This window comes from Mixophyes fleayi, chromosome 4 (genome assembly GCF_038048845.1).
Source record: "Mixophyes fleayi isolate aMixFle1 chromosome 4, aMixFle1.hap1, whole genome shotgun sequence".
Classification (NCBI taxonomy): domain Eukaryota; kingdom Metazoa; phylum Chordata; class Amphibia; order Anura; family Limnodynastidae; genus Mixophyes; species Mixophyes fleayi.
The window spans coordinates 40,240,281-40,261,418 of NC_134405.1; the positions used below are offsets into that span (position 1 = coordinate 40,240,281).

General features: G+C 43.3%; 1 protein-coding gene across 1 annotated transcript; it reads right to left on the reverse strand.

Moving 5' to 3' along the window:
- Positions 1-1,027: 1,027 nt before the first annotated feature.
- ECSIT (ECSIT signaling integrator) lies at positions 1,028-15,851 on the reverse strand. The gene is made up of 8 exons (XM_075206707.1): positions 15,674-15,851; positions 14,082-14,191; positions 13,265-13,637; positions 11,321-11,544; positions 7,226-7,283; positions 4,578-4,723; positions 4,399-4,498; positions 1,028-2,258 (listed from the first exon to the last, which is right to left on the reverse strand). Exons 2-8 carry the CDS (start codon positions 14,172-14,174, stop codon positions 2,026-2,028), a joined length of 1,227 nt encoding a protein of 408 aa, XP_075062808.1. The 5' UTR covers positions 14,175-14,191; positions 15,674-15,851; the 3' UTR covers positions 1,028-2,025.
- Positions 15,852-21,138: the final 5,287 nt, after the last annotated feature.

Here is a 21,138-nt window from a genome sequence, read left to right on the forward strand (position 1 = left end):
AAGTGTACCTTAAATTTACTCAGATTACCTTGCAGAGAAAAGGGCCCACAAGAGTCTTGCAGTGGAGGTGGATCTGAAGACCTTTGGTACAATAGCATTTTGCTTTCTCCTCTCAATGTGCGTCTAGTGATGCCCTTTTCTGCAGAAGTGCCTCCGCAAAGTGTAAGATGTGGCCCATTAGAAGTAGAGGGACGAGATCTGATCCCTGCTCTTAGTCTAGGAAATCTCACCGTGATACCTAAAGTTTTAGTTTTGAAAAATCTAACCTGAGTAAAAGTTAAACTGCAATGTGCAAATATTAACACACATACCATTCATGAGAAACGTCAGGTATAAAACTATGCCCCTCCCTCTGCAGTTCGTACATGTGATCGTTTACTGCCAATGTGCCGAGAGCTGGCAGACTTCCTGTAGTTGTCATCACCAGATGTGCCTCAGTGAGCATGCTCCTGCCAGCAAATGGGCTGTTCCCACTTTCATTATTATTATTAATAATAAATAATAATAATAATAATAATATATAGTTGTGAGTTTGGGTGGCCCTGTCCTATTTAAATATACATAAACCCAAGTCTTCACCTCAAAGGTTTGTGAACACGTCATGCCTTAATCAAAGCAGATTTCTGAGGACCTCAGGTTATTGATTTTCACTAAGCTGGTAAAAGTTACAAAACAATTTTTAAAGATTTTGGGCATCACCAATCCACTGTCAGGCCTACCAGCATTGTTACTACTCCAGGAGTGGTCGTCCAACAAAAATCACTCTAAGAGCAAGGCATAGTATAGAGAGTTCAAAAAGAACCCATGGGTAATCATTTTGTGTGTTATTTGATTTATTAGGTTCTCTTTATATATATTTATTACTTAGATGAAGATCTGAACAAATTTAGGTTGACATTTATGCAGAAGTTCAGAACATTCTAAAGGGTTCACAAACATTCTAGCACCACTGTCTCACAACTGCGTATTATCATTTTGTATCGATCACATGGAAACCGGCAATTACTTTCATTTTGAACACCACAAATAAATAATAATATTTTTATTGATTTTTTCTGTAAGAATGGACATTATGACCAGGCTACCGCTCTGCCAGTAAACAGCAGCCATTAAATCGGGATAAAGTGGAACAACTTTACATGAACTCATATTTACCAAAGAAAGCATGACGAGCTACTGGCTAAAAAGGAATCACTCAATGCTTTGGAATTTTCCTACACAATCTGATGTTATCCAAGGTGGTTACCGCTTCTTAGTTGTGCATCGATGAATAGGTCAGGAATTTTTGCCACATTAAGGCTCATGGTCTTTTAAATGAACCCTATTCCATTGTTTCTTAACTTACACACAAGTTTTGAAAGCAGATTATTTCAAGGGAAAGTTATGCTGCTCCTTTGAAGCGGTGTTCAATTTTTTTTTTAAATAGGACCCCAAGTGTCAGTGTGGCAATATTCTGTACCCCCCAAAGGGGCAGCTCCATCTCTGCCAATCAGAGGACCCGAAAAAACAAATTCAGGGATTCTATGATTACCTTATTACACATAGGACCTTTCCATCACCTTAACACCAGTTATTTAATCTAAAACCAGCAAATCAATTAAAGGATTAACGATTAACCTTGCATGCACTAAACAGAGGCAGCCATTCTGTAGAAGGAACCAATATCCAGTCTATTAATTTACTAGGAACTAGTGACGGCCCAGAATGCCTTAGGCCTCAGTGATGTCACTAGTTCCTTGTGAACTGGAAGGCTGCATTGTCAGGCGTATTGGTTCAGCCTCAAAATGGCCGCCTCCGCTGTGAGCAGGTGACAGGTACATTTTAAAGATGGGGTGATTGATGTTCGTATGATCACCCCATTAGATTTTTTGCCAGGGTCACTGTCTGTAAGATGACCAGTCCTGTAATCTTGCAGTGATTTGGGCTGTGCTCCTGTAGTTTAGCAGCAGACAGGGATGAGATCCGATGTTGTACAGGTCATAGTCCCCAGGGCCGGGCCGGGAGGTGTCTGTGGCAGCTCCTATGTTACTGTTCCATTCTGCGATGCTCTGGCTGTCCGGCCTCCTCTTCCTCCTGTGGCGGTTTGTCCTCTTGTTTCCTGGGAAGGCTGACTTCATTCTGGCCTGAGGACAGCCGGAACAGGACGGGTACTTCACCAAGGATTGGGTTAGTCTCCTCAAGCCCCTGTAACCATTTCCACAGTGTTCTCTCATTTCCAGAGCCCGTCATACACATAGCATAGACTGGACCTTCCTCCACTGTACGCAGAGGAACAGAAAGAACAATAACGGGAACGTCAGTCAGATTTAGGGTAATAAATAAGCCATTACACACATCATTTACTTTGACCATTCGTAGTGCCCAGGCCCAGTGACCGAATCCCCAGGTGCCCTTACATCGTGGTCGGCCAATGTCAATTACACGCACCAGCATGACCATACATGCCCACCGCCCCAAGCGGATTTTAAACAGAGATTGTTTAGGAACTACCCTGCTATGACATTGGGTCAATCCAATAGAAAACAAGTGGTGGCATTTCAATTTAAATATAAAATTACTATTAAAATGTCAGCATATTGCAAGAATAAGCAATTTGTTTTAAAAAGGTTTATTTTTTTTTATTGAGGATCAATGACAATTTTTCAAAAATGTCTTTATTTCAAAAAGTGAAGTAGAAACGGTACTGTTAACAGAAGTTATTCGAAGGAGTTGCACATAATGACAAGTCAACAGTGCTGTAAGACAGAAGTGCTAACCACTACGCCACCGTGCTGCCCCATAAGCTTAAAATACACTCAGATATTTTTTTATACCAGTGAATCAGAAAATGATAACTATCTGTGAGAGGGGTGTACAGTTCATTCTCTCATATTAGGGATTAACGCACTCCCACCCAACAGCAGCCCATGTCTGAGATGTCCCATGAGCTCAAATAATCCTCTATAGCAGACCTGGCCAGCCTGCGGCTGTCCAGATGTTTGTGAAACTACAAGTCCCAGCATGCTTTGCCAGTAGATCGCCAGCTGATAGCTGTCAGGGTAGGCTGGGACTTGTAGTTTCACAACACCTGGAGAGCCACAGGTTGGCCAGGCCTGCTAGATAGGCTGGCGGGTCCTGCAGAAGGCATTGTTACCATTACTTGTAAGGGTAAGATACTTGGAAACTGGGGGGAGGGTGGGTTCTAGACATGGCACCCTATGGTAACAAGGGGTTTAATACATAAAAACAACTTGGAATTCTTCTTTAAATATTCTTCAGCTGGGTGGTTACTGACGATTATACATTATGTTCAGGTGATTATTAAATGTTAATTATACACATGACACAGGGAGGTGGCTGCACTACAGGACATAACCTTGTAAAAAGGTCAGACTTGTTACAGCTGATGCATAATGCAGGTGTGCAGGGCTCCCTCTAGTGGCCAATACCTGGCCTCTCCTGGATACAATAGATCAGTGACTTATATACACTGGGAACCCCATGCAGATTTTTATTTTCCCCCTGGAAACCCCCAAATGTTTCTCAGCGCTCCACCACAAACACCACATTGGTTTTTGGTTGCTCTTGATGCTCAATATACTTAAAAAGAACTTTGATGTAATCACCGTCATATTTTATTTTCTTGTATTTTGAGAGTTTCACTGAAATTGCTGCAAAGCAGCATAGACTTCAATGTTACACTGTACAGTTTCATATCTCCAGATACTGGAGAACTACAAGTACCTTGCTACCTATAGTGAATCTGGGGCACCCTGCAGCTCTGCAGATGGTGACAGGTCATTCTGATTATTCTACCTCCTCCCTTCCTGGCCGGACTTGAGATGTCAGTATTGATTTGGCGTAAAATTTTGCACCCAAGAGGTGGGTAGTTCCCTTAAAGAGACGGTATACTCCAAACAATAATTCAGTTACTACGCAGTGCCATATTTCTATGAAAGTCCACCCCCTCAAACCATCTTGCTGACATTGCTACAAGGAGTTATTAAACTTAAAGTAAAAATTTGTAACATTGGCAAATATGTATGTAAAAATTGCCATACCTTCACATTTAATTTGATTTTATGTAGACTTACTCAGCGGCTACAGCTGGTAACACATATAGGGAACATACGGTGCCCTAACATGTCTGAGAGCAGACAGCGATAGCATGCACACACATGCCCCACTACGGTGATCCTTTATATCACAGCAATCATTTCTTCTGCGTAGCCCTGCCCAGTTTGACAGACATTGTGATGACGACTCCCAATCATACAAATGCAAAGTTTATAAAACTCACGCAAGTCCACACACATTTATAGCTCATCGCACCAGTGGAGAAATCACTTTTAAAATAAATTATTTAGTTCCTCGGCTCCATGTCGGCTCTATTATCCCCATCTTACAAGCCATTCTTACCATCCTCCACGTCAAAGCTGTGGTCATCTCCGAGATCTCTCTCCAGCTCCAGGTCCAGCTGCAGGGGATAATAGAAGCACCTTTCGGGGTCCAGTTCCACCTGAAGAGACAATGGAGGGTTATGCCTCTGTATATACCACCGGACCCTGGGAGCAGCCAGGAGGGGAGTGTGCACTCACCTTCTTTCTAGCCTCTGGCTCGGCACGGAGTACGTAGTAATACACACAGGTCTTCTTCATCCAGAGCGGGAACGGACCTTCCACCATGACAGGATAACTGCGGTCATGGTCAGCAAGGAGGGACACCTGGTCTGGTGATTGGATACCTGCCATAGACCAGAGACAGAGTGATATAGAGAGGTTCCGTGTAATTATCCCTAACACCTGAAGGGGGCGGCAGACTAAGGGTAGTCTCAGTGCGTCTAATTGTTCACCAAGTGTATGTCAAGGTGCACGATGACTGCCTGATCTCAGGAAACAACCCTGAGGAGTCTGAACATGGTGAAAAAAGTCAAGACATCACATCAAAGCCCGTCCTACTTCCTTTTTGGGGTTTAGCGGCCCATTAAGTGTAAGCGCACTTCTGCGCCTAATTAAGGGGCGCCACTGAACCCCCCCCCCCCCCCATCTGCTTCCACTGGACAGTGCAAATGTTCGCATCCCCAGAGACGCCACCACCTAGGCCCTCAAACACATGCGCTTCCACGTACGGGTGTATCTCCTCAAAAGTCGGTGTATGATGTCACAAAGGAGCGTTAGCTCTGCACATTGGGAAATAAGCCTATATCACCAGTTTGTTATCCTTTATCTGCATTACTATAGATCAATCAAATGCAAATTCAATATCGCACGCCCGTCCTGACAAACGTTAGTGCGGAGTTTGGGTTTAAACATAACTCACGTTAATTCTGATTCATTTTTTAAAACTAAATTTTATTTGGATTTTTTAATCTAGTATGAAAACTAGACGAAACTAGCCCAAGCTGATCTGGTATCTAAATAGAACAGTGTGATACAAGGTAGTTACTTTTCCCAACCTCTTTCTGGCAAGAGATTCAGTATTAGTAAATATTGTAACAGTGTAGCAGAATTATGCATAAATGTGTCAAAACCTGTGATAGCAAAATATCGCCAATTAAATATGTTGTTGGTGAAGATAGAACCACGTCCGCCAGAAAGCAGATACTTAATAATAAATAACCTCTCCGCCCAAATAGCAAATCATTGTATTAACCCACTTTCCACTCTCTTCTCCACCAATGGTCTACTAATGGCTAAGTTGAAGGGTCACTTCCCCCTACTCGTTCTCCTTGACCTCTCTGCTACTTTCGATAGTCAACCACCCTCTTCTCCTCGACACCCTTCATATCAGCGTTTCTACCACTGTTACATTCTCTCCTCTACTCCCGCTATCTGTTGGGCTTCCACAAGGTTCTGTTCTTGGGCTTCTGCTTTTATGTCTCTACACTTCTTCTCTCTGTGTATTTATACGCTCCTTCAGCCTCCACCACCACCTCTATTCTGACGACACACAAATCTACCTCTCCTCCCCTGGCCTCTCGCCTTCCCTCTTATCCCACTGGTCCAACCACCTCTCTGCCATCTCCACCTTTATGTCCCAGCGCTACCTAATGTTCAATATGTCCGTAACTGAGCTCATCATTTCCCTCCCCTCCCCTTATATCACTATTACCCCTTCTATAGTCTTCCTCTATGGTTTACAGTATCACTATCTGCCCTTATTTCCAAGCCCGGTGACCAGATATCATCCTTGACTCTGCCGTCAGCTTCACTCCACACATCCAGGCCATTGTGCTGTCTTGTTGTCTCCTCTTTCCAAATGTTACCAGAATACACCCCTTTCTTACTCAGGACGTTACGAATATCCTTATACATGCTCTCATTATCTCCCGACTTGACTACTGCAACCTCCTACTATCTGGCCTTCCCCTCACCAGTCTCTCTCCTCTACAATCTGTCCTAAATTCCTTGCGGCTCCACAACAGCTGTGCCTACACTGACTCCCTATCTCCTGCAGAATTCAATTCAAGCATCTCTCCCCTCACCAACTCCTCCTCTTCACACTCTGACCTCATCATGAAATACACTCCCCCTGACCCTCTGCAATCTACCTCTGACCTACGCCTCGCCTCCTCTCTGGTAATCACCACTCACTCCTGCCGTCAAGACTTCTCCCGTGCTGCTCCCCAATCATGGAACTCCCTACCCGACCAGACTATTTCCCAGCCTTCAATCTCTCTCTTAAAACCTCTCTCTTCTCTATAGCCTACCCCCACCTGATATTACTTTCTCTGCATGTTCTACCAGCTCCACTACTATCTCCTGTTGTTTCCGCATTGCCCCCTCTCTCTAGACTGTAGGCTATGGTAAGCAGCGGATGGTATCTTGTGTGCTTTATAACTGTCACTGACCGATGCTGCGGAGATTGTGGTGCCTTAGAAATAACCGATAGACGGACAGATAGATAGAGATATAATCTGTGATCGTTCAATCATTTACAACCTTTATGCTTACATTTCACTGTTGATCATTGCATGTTTATTGCTGTAAAAAACTTATTCAGAACCTGGAGATTGCTTGGAATTACCTTTATATCTTGCGTTTGTATGATTATTCCGTTATGCGTATTATGATTAAAGTCTGATAAGTGTAGAGACATCGGTTTACGACACTTTTGGCTTTTCTAGGCCAAGGGTCTCTCCCAGTTTCTTCTATAATCATGTATCCCTTATAATATCCTATGACAAAGGGGTACAAACTCCCAAGAGTCTATCCCTTACAATGTGATATCACACAGAGGTACATACCCACAAGATGTGTGTGCTCTTGAACCGATCCATCTTCACACTCTTCTGTTGATGGTAACTGAATACAAAACATAAAAGTCAGTTTTAATCGCAGTAATACGCTAAAACGATAGATCTATTCAAAGAAAGAGACAGCAATCTGTAATAACATATCAGCAGGAATTTTAATGTTCAATAAGTGTTACATGCTAAGAAACAAATCTGATCATTCAATGTGATTTCAGTGTGAGCAGATTTTCTTCCAGCTGTGTAAGTTAGCTGTAAGCCTGGAACAGACACAATACAATTCCATCCGTCAACCTTTAGCACTTGGTTGTGTTTATTGTGCCCCTTTCCTAGAAAATGCCGTTTCATATTGAATTCACCTGTAATTTTAAGAACTCTTCAAGGTTCCCTATATCTGGGATCTAGGTCTTACATTAACAACAATTAAGATATGACATTGCCTCACAACGCTACAAGGGGATTTTTGGACTTGCTGTTAAGTCCTTTTTTCTCCGATGCTGTATTAAAGTTATTTCATCGTTTTCCAATAATCATTGTCTATGCGATTTGTGTGGTTCCAAAGCACAAGCAATTTATTTAGCAAAAGCAAATAGAACAACAGTTCAATAAATAAGTACAGCCGATACATATGCTGCACGGTGCAGCGCTCTGCTGGATCCAGCTACAGTCCTGAAGACTGGGGTCAGAGTGACTGCAAGCTGATTCCAGGGAGCAATATATACACATTTGGTGTTACAGTAAATATAATACAGATGACTTGGCAAGTTTCCATAGGTTCAGTCTTCAGGAAGGTCCAGTGTAATGCAGTCCATAGGTCAGTTCAAACGACACCCTCCAAGGGTGGGGGTTAACTTTCTAAGGGTGGGAGTCAGCTCTCCAGAGGATGAATACTAATCTTCCCGCCAAGAACTAGTTTAAACTGGTCTATTAGCATTACACAGACAATACCATTCTAATCATTTATTCCTATCATCCATAACTAGTAAACGCAATGTGCGATCCTTTCGGCGAATGAACCGGACGTCTGTGGATAAATAGGGGATTAGAATGATACCAGACATGATATGTTTCCTGTGACCTGAACCTTAGATCTCACTAACATGTACTTATAACCTTATAATATTTAACTATAAACCAAATAACATCTGCTCATAAACAACTGTGGATTGGAACTATTATACACCTATATACAAGTGAATGTGTAAGTGCGAGTGTATGCGTGCGTTATTTATTGTGCGATTGCGCCATGACACAAGGCGTACTGATCGCAGTCGCACGGTAAAACAATATTAATCAATATACTTTTTTTCATCCAATTATTCGACTTTGACAGCTGTAAGAGGACACAAACAACGGGTTAAATTCCAGCCATAGGAAACAGGGAACTAGACTGTAAAAACTTGACTCCTCTAGTTTACTATTAGCTCAGCAAACAGACGACCTGTGAGTACAGAAACCCCCTTTTCTTGAGGACTTTCCTGCCAAAAGCAGCCTCTGCAAAGGCAGGAACATCCAAATTAAAGAACGTGGATAATAGAGTGCAGGGACGACCGATTTGATGCTCTGAAACCTGATCCACTGATGCTCCATGTCACAGAGCCATAAGCCCGGAGCACAGTGGTATCCCCGGCAATGCCTATCTAATGACTATGAGTTCCAAGCAGGAGACCGACTGGGAGGATGGCAGAACCCTGGGACCATAGAAGAGAACCAATAAGCATTTCAAGAGCCAGAGTTCCTGCTGGTAAAGTACACCTGCAACCAGCAAGCTACATAAAGGGGGTTTAGAGGAGTCTCCTTAGCATTTCAAGGATGAGGACACCACCAATTTCTTCACCATACGCCTTGTCCTCAACTCCCCCCGGGATCCCCCTCCTTTCCCTATCCTACCCCCTATCTTCTACATTCCATTAATGTCTCCTTCTTGTTCATCTCCTCCAGTCGTACGCACAAGCTTTCCAGACACCATCTGTTCTATTCTAAAGTCCCATGCCCGCTATTTGGTACTTCTCCCTTTGTAACTTGTTAACCCGCTTGTATTACTGCTGTTATGTTGACTACTGGCAGTTGCTGTTACATTGTTTATAAAAAAAATAAAATAAAATTATTTTTAAAAAAAAAGTAGGTTCCCCAACCCCGGTGGAATGTATTGTAATATTATTAATTATAATAAATTTAATAATTAATTATGATGTTTATTAAAATGAAAAGGTATCTATGCAGGTATTTATTAACCTGTTTTTCAGTAAGCGAGGTATAGTAATTGGTATGATAATTATCTCACTTACCGAACTGGTAATACTGTTGGATAGCTATAATCAAAGTAAACTGATGAATAATATGTAGAGTTATTCCGTAATCTCAATTATATAATCAAACTTAATCAGCTTCTTAATTCTGTTATGTGGAGTGTTATGTATGGATTCTTATCGTGCCAATAATGTTTATGTAGACTTATACAATGACAACTCAAGAATCTCAATAAAGATTAACGTCTATCAAACTCTCTAGGTCAGGGATGGGCAACCTTAGTGTGCCCGCTAAAATCTAGTCAACCCTGGGTGTGCCAGTTGTGCGTGTGAATATAGATAGATAGATATATATAGATAGATATAGATAGATCTCTATATATAATTAAATTATGTCTTATTTTATGATGTCAATATCATAATATTAATAATAATGGGACCAACAAATAAACGTTATGCCACACAGTAGTGTCCCAGTTCAAATTATGTCACAACAGTGCCCCAAATTTGTATTATGCCACATAGTTGTGCCACAATTAATATCATGCCACATAGTTGTGGCCCAAATCATAGTATGCCCCCAATTTATACCATGCCTCATAATTGTACCCCCAATTCATATGCAACATAGTTTTGCCCCCAATTCAAATTATAGCACTTAGTTGTGCCCTAATTCGTAGTATGCCCTCAAAACACTGTATGCCACTTAGTTGTGCCCCCATTACACAGTATGCCACACAGTTGTGCCCCCAATACACAGTATGCCACACAGTTGTGCCCCCAATACACAGTATGCCACATAATTGTGCCGCCAATGTATAGAATGCCACATAGCTGTGTCCCAATACATAGTACAAAGTCCAGCCTCAAGATGAAAAGTGGGAGAGGAGAATGAATTAAAAGGATTAACGATGTCTATAATTAAAACTGCTCCTGCAAAGCTGTGCCGATTGCGTCAACTTTCTTTCAACATAAACAGCGTGCGTCATACTTAGCTTTCCCGCAACACAGGTCTCCCATTGTGCTTGGCAGCTGCTTTACTAAAACAGCCGCCGATGGCCGAAACTGAGCTGCAGCCATCTTCAGCTGCTTTAGTGAAGCAGCTGCGGAGCTCGGCGTGCCAGACAGAAGTGGTTGCCGACCCATGCTCTAGATCTACTGTTCAGTTGTCCTGGTCCTGCATTTATGTGCTGCATAATATGAATGCTCAGTATGAGCCATTACAGTCATCACTGGCCAGACAGCAGTAAATATACCATTGTTATTGAGGCATTTTTAAGTTCTGCAATGTAGCACTTATACACCGTGACTTAGTTCTTACACTGATGGTGGTGAACACATGCACAGACAATTACCCGAGATACCGGGTCAACCATTGGCGAAGTCAAATCACATCGCTAACGAACGTTTTGCTGACCCTCACCATGCAGGTTGATCAAACTATAGAAAAGTACGGACAAATGTTTAGAGCAAAAAACATATGTCAACAAACAGAAATAAAAAATCAGATCATTAACATAATGGGGGAATGCAATGAAGAAAAAGTCACCTGGTCGGCACAGGTGATATTGTTATGCAATGCAACATGTGTAAAAACTGCACACAGGGGAGGCGGCCATTTTGTGAGCTGAACTAATATTCCCCAGAATGCAGCTGGAGAACAATTGACATCACTCACACACACTGCGGGCAGTCTATCAACTCACTAGTTTGCGGCATTATTATGAATATACTCATATAATAGTCACACAGTAAGGACCTATTAATACATACAACGATTGCACACCAGCTCTGTGAATTGCACCCAGCAGAGGATAATGACTACAAATGTGACAATTACCTGATAGACTTTGACACGGGCGTCCCTGTCTGCTGCTATACGCTCCAGGCACAGCTTGGACAGAGCAACAGGATCAGCTTCTAAGCCAACAGGCACAGGGAAAGGATTGGCGTACTTAAAACGAGGGAACCAGTACATTATCCGCTGATATTTCTTCATAGGATGGCTGAGTTTTCCAAATGTCTGTGCTAAGAGGAAGCAGGTGTGCCTGCTGGGGGTGACACCTAGACAGAAAGAGCAGGCTTGTTACTGACAGAGATAATATAAACGCACATTATACATCTCCTGTCTGTGTCACCCTGTGGTGGGAGGGACAGACTCCATGTCACATAGCTCCCTCCTGTCTGTGTCACCCTGTGGTGGGAGGGACAGACTCCATGTCAGATAGCTCCCTCCTGTCTGTGTCACCCTGTGGTGGGAGGGACAGACCCCATGTCACATAGCTCCCTCTTGTCTGTGTCACCCTGTGGTGGGAGGGACAGGCTCCAGGTCACATAGCTCCACCCTGTCTGTGTCACCATGTGGTAGGAGGGACAGACTCCACGTCACATAGCTCCCTCCTGTCTGTGTCACCCTGTGGTGGGAGGGACAGACTCCATGTCACATAGCTCCCTCCTGTCTTTGTCACCTTGTGGTGGGAGGGACAGACTCCATGTCACATAGCTCCCTCCTGTCTGTGTCACCCTGTGGTGGGAGGGACAGACTCCATGTCACATAGCTCCCTCCTGTCTGTCACCCTGTGGTGGGAGGGACAGACCCCATGTCACATAGCTCCCTCTTGTCTGTGTCACCCTGTGGTGGGAGGGACAGGCTCCAGGTCACATAGCTCCACCCTGTCTGTGTCACCATGTGGTAGGAGGGACAGACTCCACGTCACATAGCTCCCTCCTGTCTGTGTCACCCTGTGGTGGGAGGGACAGACTCCATGTCACATAGCTCCCTCCTGTCTTTGTCACCTTGTGGTGGGAGGGACAGACTCCATGTCACATAGCTCCCTCCTGTCTGTGTCACCCTGTGGTGGGAGGGACAGACTCCATGTCACATAGCTCCCTCCTGTCTGTGTCACCCTGTGGTGGGAGGGACAGACCCCATGTCACATAGCTCCCTCCTGTCTGTGTCACCCTGTGGTGGGAGGGACAGACTCCATGTCACATATCTCCCTCCTGTCTGTGTCACCCTGTGGTGGGAGGGACAGACTCCATGTCACATAGCTCCCTCCTGTCTGTGTCACCCTGTGGTGGGAGGGACAGACTGCACGTCACATAGCTCCCTCCTGTCTGTGTCACCCTGAGGTGGGAGGGACAGACTCCATGTCACATAGCTCCCTCCTGTCTGTGTCACCCTGTGGTGGGAGGGACAGACTGCACGTCACATAGCTCCCTCCTGTCTGTGTCACCCTGTGGTGGGAGGGACAGACTCCATGTCACATATCTCCCTCCTGTCTGTGTCACCCTGTGGTGGGAGGGACAGACTCCATGTCACATAGCTCCCTCCTGTCTGTGTCACCCTGTGGTGGGAGGGACAGACTCCACGTCACACAGCTCTCTCCTGTCTGTGTCACCCTGTGGTGGGAGGGACAGACTCCATGTCACATAGCTCCCTCCTGTCTGTGTCACCCTGTGGTGGGAGGGACAGACTCCATGTCACATAGCTCCCTCCTGTCTGTGTCACCCTGTGGTGGGAGGGACAGACTCCATGTCACATAGCTCCCCCTGTCTGTGTCACCCTGTGGTGGGAGGGACAGACTCCAAGTCACATAGCTCCCTCCTGTCTGTGTCACCTTGTGGTGGGAGGGACAGACTCCACGTAACATAGCTCCCTCCTGTCTGTGTCACCCTGTGGTGGGAGGGACAGACTCCATGTCACATAGCTGTGTTCCGCTATGGTGCAGTCTCATGATCACTGTAATAGTTTGAGACACATACAGATAACACCACAATTTACCATAGTACTCCATTTGCTCTAGCACCCTGATTGCGCACTCCTGCTGTCGGGGGTAATGGTTGAACATGGTCTGAATAAAGTTTTGGGGGACAAAGATCTCTTTGGGGAACACATCGAGCAGTTTGTTGTAAACATCCAAGTCTTTCTCCACCCCAAATTCAGGCATCCACCTGAGAGCTGCCTCGATCATCTCCACGTGTCCTCTCCTGCGCACATCCCGGCCACAGAACAAGTCCAGCACCTGCACAAACGAGGCTTTGTTCCGCTGCTCCTTGGAAAATGCGTCTTCAAAAACTGTTACGGTGTTTGGTTGGGTGGTAGTCTTCGGAGGGCCAGGTGGAGACGATGTATGGACCAGTCGGAGTAACCGTGTCTGCAAGTTGGATTAGAAAATGGAATGTGTACATATTTAAAGAGCATATTTATGTGTACATATTTAAACAGCAACCAAAACCACGATTTGACATTCATATATATCCAAGGATGTGTATTAAGGAGCTGAATAATATACATGAAATAACTGGAAATTTTATACTTAACTAAATTTACCCATCAACCTCTCTTTCACCCCTCTGAGGACATGTTAAGGGGGAGGTGCTTCTCTAACAGAGCAGATACAGTGTGACTGACACTCTGTCAGCCTTCCTTTGCAGAAATTCACTTTGTGGATTGGTGGGTTCATACTCAGGGGCAGGAACTATGTATGTTGATCAGCATTATTACAATCTCCCAGACAACTGATTAGCTGTATTCTCATGAATACAGGCTTAGACAAGAAACCTGTACACTGTGTGAAACTGATCATGGATGTACTCACATTCACCTGCGCTCTGAGAGGTTCTGTTCCGGGAATCCATTTTAGCCCAGCGCACAAGTTCTGAGCTGAACGTAACCAGCGCAAGCTTCTCATTCTAACAGTTTTCTGTACTGTAATGAAAATCAGATTTATACAATAAGGAGAGGTGAGGAGATCTAGTCCAACAGTAATACGCAGGTAACATTAATGTATGCATAACCTCCTGTAATTAATACCTGTATAAAGAGTGAGTTCTAATGTCATCATGAGTCTACATCAGGAAAAAATGTGTATTGTAAATTATTACGGATCTCCTTAGGTTTCTGTAACATGTATGAAAGTACTCATCCTGCAGCTTCATGATGTTATATAGTCACAGCACTTGTAACTTCTAATAACCATATAATTTACAGTAGGAAGTGCATTATCTAATATATAATGAAACTCTAGGAAAATTATATCAATTGTATCGTAGGCACCAGTAAATATAACGTACATAGGGAAACTGCAGAGCTGTCAGCTGTACCAATTCTGATGAACAGTACTAAATTTGCAAGAGTTGTCACTTAAATTTTTTATTAGTAAGTACAATAGAATATTCTGGATCACTTAGTGATACAGAGCTACCACATTAGATTATATAAGTAAGCTAGATGGTAAGCTCTTCGGAGCACATCACTTCCTGTCTATAGTTGTGTCATGTAAACGCTTGTTTGTTACATACCTTTGTTACATATTGTGTCTTATGTACACTGTTATGCTTACTTTCCCGCTACTCTTGCATTCATGCTTCTTGAATGTCTAATAATTTGCCTGTAGCCTTATAATAACTACAACAGCACATTCTCACAATGATTGACGTTCATCACACAGTAACACTTGTCCCATTCTGTTTCCAAGACCACCAACCTTTAAGCCAAGTCTCCTGTGAAGACCAACGCTGTTCAATCCCCTACATCCCCAAGCACTCTGCTTTTAAGACTGGTTACATACTAGCTTTGCATTAAACATCAGTGACCCTGCATGTCAAACACAATTGCACTTGTGGTTGGAGGACATTAGCAGATGTAACATGCAGCATTTAAAAACCAGCACCGCATCACAAATGCTTCCAACCAGAGGAGCAAATGCTAGTGTGTAAACAACACTGGTAAAAGCATTTATTATGATGCCAGTGGATAAGCAGAAGTGGGAGAGGAGAACCAGTACAGAGAAGAGCAAACCCCACCATCAGTGTCTTATAGGCACTCACATACTATATGGCGCAGTCAGTGTGAGGCTACAATGTGGGGTCATATGCCAAACATATATACACATACACACACACTATATATATATATATATATATATATATATATATATATATATATATATCCTGATATACTACATAAAATATATGATTGGGTTGATTTAATACACTAATCGTGAAGCATGCACTTTTGCAGCACTAATTTAACCCCTTGTTGCATGTCTAATGCCCCGTGACATTGTATTTAAATTTTGGAAACGCAGAAAGGGCCTGCACATAATGGGTTAATAAATGCATCTTCCTACACCACAGCCCGGTTATATCACACTGTGCATATGTACATGTAGCATAACTGTGTACATACCGCTGTATCTATAGGCAGGACGTGTGTGTATAGTGGAGGCTCAGTGTCACTTTAGCTGTATGGGCGCCGCCATCTTGGTAGTCAGTGACGAGCAGCTGTCTGTCGTCCAATTAATTCTGATTACTAGAGGAAGATTTGACTTATGACTCTTTATTCTTGCGCTGAGCTGTATCTTGGTCTCCGGGAAAATGGCCGCCGCAGTTGATTTGTATTGCTCAGTGTAGTTGTGTGTTATGTTCAGTGCTCGCTGCTAATTGTCAGACTAATCTGCTCCAGTTATCCCCATGAGATATGTCATTATTCACTATTTGCAGGCTTGTATACTTGTCTAAGAGGAAAACTTAAACACAGATAGATTTATGTCCAAAATTTCAATATCACACACCCCTGAATTTCTTCATATTTGACTTTTTACTGCTGTTGGCAGCCCCCAGCCATTCACTTCAAAATTTCCATTCCCTCTAAATCTTATTAGAACTGCTGCTATAAGACATGAAGAAAAATAATTAGGATAAATAAACGTGTGGTAGTTACAAGGTACAGCCCATTCCTCTTTGGTTATTACATTTTCATGTTTCGAATCATTGTCCTGGAATAAATCAAGTTGTGGTGATATTTATTTTTCTTCTGCCTTGTTTAAGCCATCTCTGGTTCAGCTACTTTCTTACAGTGGATCCAAGTGTCTTGTTCAGCAATTGTCACTGAAGCAGTCGTAGTCATCAGCACTTAGTAGGTCCTTCCCAATGCTCTATTAACAACCAGAATGTAAGAAATTTATAACGCAGTCTCCTTGTTCAATGTCATGACATTTAGTGTCTGTCATATTTGGCAATAGAAACTAGGCAATACCAGAGGCAAAGCCTCTCGCCATGCCAAACATATCTCGGACATTACCTTACTCAGTTTGTTTTTTTTACAGTACCATTGAACTGTTTAACTTTCCCACTAGCTTGTGGCCTATACGGAGTATTTATTCTGATGTTAATTCCCATCAGTTTGCACTTGAAACACTTCCCCTGAAATATGAGTACCCCTCTCACTCTATAATTCTGGGAATGCCGCACAAACTTGTGCAGTTTTCTTGGCTGTAAAAGCTGTGATGTTTGTGGCAATTGGATAAGCTTCTCCCCAATTTGAAAACACATCAACGCAAACCAAATGATATTGTAAATTAAAATTACTACACTTTGGCAATGAAATGAAGCCAATCTGTACTACTTGGAATGGGACTTTCGTAGGAGTAATGAGGAATGGTTATGTTGGTATTGATTTTCCTGTGTTCTTTCTCCAACACGTAATACATACTTATATGTGTGAGAAGAGAAGGCAGGTGCGTACCAATATGCTCTTACCAGTTTACATATATGGGGAGAATCAAATCGGCACAAGGTGTCTCCGGGAACGTCCGTGGAGAAATTTCATGGCGATGTTATGGCTGGAATCTCTACTCATTTTTCCACGCACCCCTAGAGCTGCAAGGAAAAATGAGCGGAGATTTCTATCGTAATTGCCGGCAATTGAATCTCCCCCATAGTGTCTTTACCCAAAGCTGCTTCAGCAAGGCTTGGGAAATATGTCTTTGGAACAACTGGTCTACCAAGTCCATCTTTTCATAGTCCAGTGGACTCTTGACAACATCCCTTCGACTTCCAGATGGCTTTTTCCTGCAGGGAAGACAACTGTTGCATATCGATAAATAAACGAGAAACATTACAATGAGGGGGGAATTCAATTAGCCACGAAGTGTCTCACAGATGTTCCGGTGACACTTTGTGGTGGAGATTTTGACAGTAATCTCCACTCATTTTTCAGTGCGAGGAAAAATGAGCAGAGATTTCTATCAAAATCTCCACCACAAAGTGTCACCGGAATGGTCCAGGAATTCCACCGTAATTGCCGGCAATGTGCACAGTGTGATGTCCGCTTGCTGCATCGCCAGCAGTTGAATTCTCCCCTAAATGATGATTACCTTTTGTTCCAATGTTATAATTGGGGTTGCTGCTTTCTTTTTTTTTTTTTTTATTATTATAACAGTTTTTATTAGAAGTTTTCCAATTACAGAATAAAATAAGAAGGACAACATCCAATCAAGAAATATTCACTGACAAGGAAATTTTACAAAGGAATGAATCGTATCTTGTTTACAACCAACAAATGTCGATACTTCTTCCCTTAAAACTTTTATGTCTTATTATCTTAAGAACAATAGACATCAGTTTGAGAAGTAAAGCATTATAACTCTTGATTTTACAGCGTGTGAGAATGAGTTTAGCATCAATGGGATTATAATGAAAATTCACATAAAAGAATTGGAAGAGTTCATTCGTATAAAATGACACATATAATGCAAAATAATACTGGCATTAACAACAGCAACAGGCAGGCGACCATGGACAACCCATAGGCAAACCGAGGGGAGGTTTCCTAGTGCCCAGAAACCCCCTCCAAGCCTGGGGCACTGTATAATTGAGGTGGCTGGACCCTGCCCCCGCTTCACACGGCTCTGCTTGAAAAGGGAGATCTGCGTGCACCTAACAGTAGTGCACGCAGCATTGCCCATGTATATTATGGGGATAGGAAGAGTTGGAGAGCAGCCAAGCACTGTCTAAAATTATAGCCACGCCCCCATGCATGCTGGTCACGCCCACTGGTGGCGTGGTGTGGAAACCCCTCTCTACAAATCCTGCATTTGCCCCTGCAACCCCCGAGCACATAACACAGCAGACGGAAGTGTACCCACCACCCCATCCCCTCCACATGGTATGGCTCTGAAAAACAAATGTAAATAAGGGTGAGGGTGAGCATGAGGGACAGGGGGGGGGGGGGCGCAGAAGACTGCTCCTCTACACAAAATCCCACATCAACAACTCCAGACACCTTCCATCCATGTCAATTACTCCCCAAAGCACGGTACAGAGACCATGTTGTGTCTTCAAACATCTTTAAAATTTCTTCTTGGGTATTAGGAGGGAGAGAGTCAATAAAAGGGCCCCATTTCTTATAGAATTTTTCAACCCCTTTCTCAATATCTGGCAAAGTGGCTCTTCTATCATAATACAGTGTATTAAAGAGTTCATTTTTCACTTCTAATAAAGATGGGGGGGGATTTTTTAATCCAATGTCGAAAATTTACTAATTTAGCTATTGTGATGGTGACCGTGATAAATGGTTTAACATCCTGTGATTCTCTGGGTGGAATAAGATGTACCCAATTTTCAAATTGACATAAGAAAATGGCCCTTCTATCACTTGGAAGAGGAGTCCCCAAGACAGAAGATAAAAAGCTTAGTATTTTATTCCAGAATTTTTGGATTTTTCTGCATTGCCAGATGTTAAGGTAAAAAGATGCATAAATATGTTTGCATTTGGGACAGAACCCCGATTCTTCTGGAACATAACATCTCTTCTGATATACAACTACGATTAAGACATTTTATATGGGTCTCTTGAAGTCTTGTAAAGTGAAGCCATTTCAGATTTTTTTTGTTATGTTTGAGTAGATCTATATCAGGACTAAATTCAGGTGATTCCTTCAGCCAGGATCTGTGTGTCTTATTCTAAATTTTGGGTATATCTGACGGTAGCAGATCCCGATAGAGGAATCTAATTCGGAATTTCTGTCTCTTGGAGAAATGTAAAACGTCTTCTAGGGAGCTGGCTGCAGAAAGAGATAGTTTGTTATCTGTATGAGTCATGATGTAATGGCGTAAGGAGTTGCTGCTTTCTTAGCAATTTCCTATGCTCCTCTGTTGCCTACTATAATTTAATCAGTGTTCTATGTTTGCTGATTTAAAAGCAGTTGCCTGAGATAGCTTTGAACTATGCAGTTAGCAATACAATATTCCAGCATATAGCAAATGGACTATATGCTTGTAGTTGCTTTGTGCATAAATTCGTTTTGACAGTGTTATACAGTTAGGACTGCAAGACAATGTCAGATAATTATAACTATAGGATTACACTATCATTAATGTAAATTCTGTATTTTGTCTCAAAGCTACAATAAATACTGACTTGTAAAGCAAACCTCAAATCTTTTCAATTATATATTTATTTAGATAATATATGGTACATTTAAAAATCGGAATATGTGTGTGTGTGTACTTGCATTCATATGCTTGTGGGGACATTAACCTGTTTACAGAGCAACACTGTGGGGACCTGAGTCGTAGTGGGGACAAAAATTGAGGTCCCCACAAAGCTTCCCAAGGCTAATCAATGCAGGGAACCTTGCTGATATGCTCAGCATAAAAGTCTGGCATGTCCCCGCGAGTCACATTTGTCGGAACAAAAGTGGTGCGTGTGTCCAGTGTGGAGGGGAGAGTGTGTGAGCATCCCACCACCAGAGGGCAGTATACCGTCCAAATATATAGCAGGAGCAGGAAGAGGAAGTGACTGCAGCCTGCCGGCGCTTTATACACCATGCGGGTAAAGACACAGTCGAATCCGTCTGCTGCTGAAGGTAAAGCGGGGACAGGGGAGCATGACAGACCCCATCGGTAGCTCCGACTCTACCACGGGGAGCAGTGGAGACGAGTATGCCCCTGACACTTTGGAGGAGAGCGATTCAGACACCAGCGGTGATGCCCCGTTGCTCACCAGCACAACAGAGTGCAGGTTCTCAGAGATGAGTTCTATGTATGACCATTCTCGACCTTCTGCTAGCCGTGTTTTATACACAGAGGGTCGGAGAGACAACACAGTGTCTGTCCAAACACTATCCAGAAACAGTGATGACGTACAACAAAAAGTAGTATTGCCTGTACTGTGAGAAGCCCCTCTTAAAGATTGCCCGACACATGGAGCATGTTCACCGCAATGAGACTGAAGTAGCCTGGGCCCTGAAATTCCCCAACCACTCGAAAGAAAGGTGCATGTAAATAGCACATGTTCGCAATAGGGGCAACTTTGCACACAATGCTGAGGCAATGAGGGCAGCCCATGGCGTGCTGGTCCTGTGCAAACTTCCAGACAAAGAGATGGATGCTGAAGGCTTCATGCATTGTGTAGCCTGCCAGGGCTTGTTTGCAAGGAAATACCTGTGGCGACACATGAAGAGATGTAAGCTAAACCGAAGGGGCAACAAGCTCACCTCTGGCAATAAGAGAGTCCAGTCAGTGTGCGCCTTTGCTCAGCCTGTTCCACCTGACATCAGTGGTGGCTTTTGGAAGCTCTTGACTGATATGACCCAGGATGAAGTCTTACGCGCAGTCAAAAATGACCGATGCAGATGGGACAGCATCTGTTCAGCTGAGTCGGATCAGATGTTGGCAGGCACGAGTACATCCGTCAGAAGCTTAGAGACATGGGCAGGCTACTGCTACAGGCCAGAAGAGCTACCTCTTTGGAGAAGCTGTGAAGCTGGTAGCTGGCTATGAAGAGGAGACAGATACATTTAAGATGCCCTCGCTGGCACTCAAGGTTGGGCACAGCCTGCAAAACATAGCGAGGATTGTGAAGTGCCA

What these genes read in the sequence shown, in the direction of transcription:
- ECSIT (XM_075206707.1), bottom strand. Translation starts at nt 14,174, where the DNA reads ATGAGAAGCTTGCGCTGGTTACGTTCAGCTCAGAACTTGTGCGCTGGG. An exon ending in CCCGTGTCAAAGTCTATCAG is followed by an intron (nt 7,284 to 11,320) that starts GTAATTGTCACA and finishes TTTTGTATTCAG; the next exon opens with TTACCATCAACAGAAGAGTG. An exon ending in CAGCTTTGACGTGGAGGATG is followed by an intron (nt 2,259 to 4,398) that starts GTAAGAATGGCT and finishes CTCTGCGTACAG; the next exon opens with TGGAGGAAGGTCCAGTCTAT.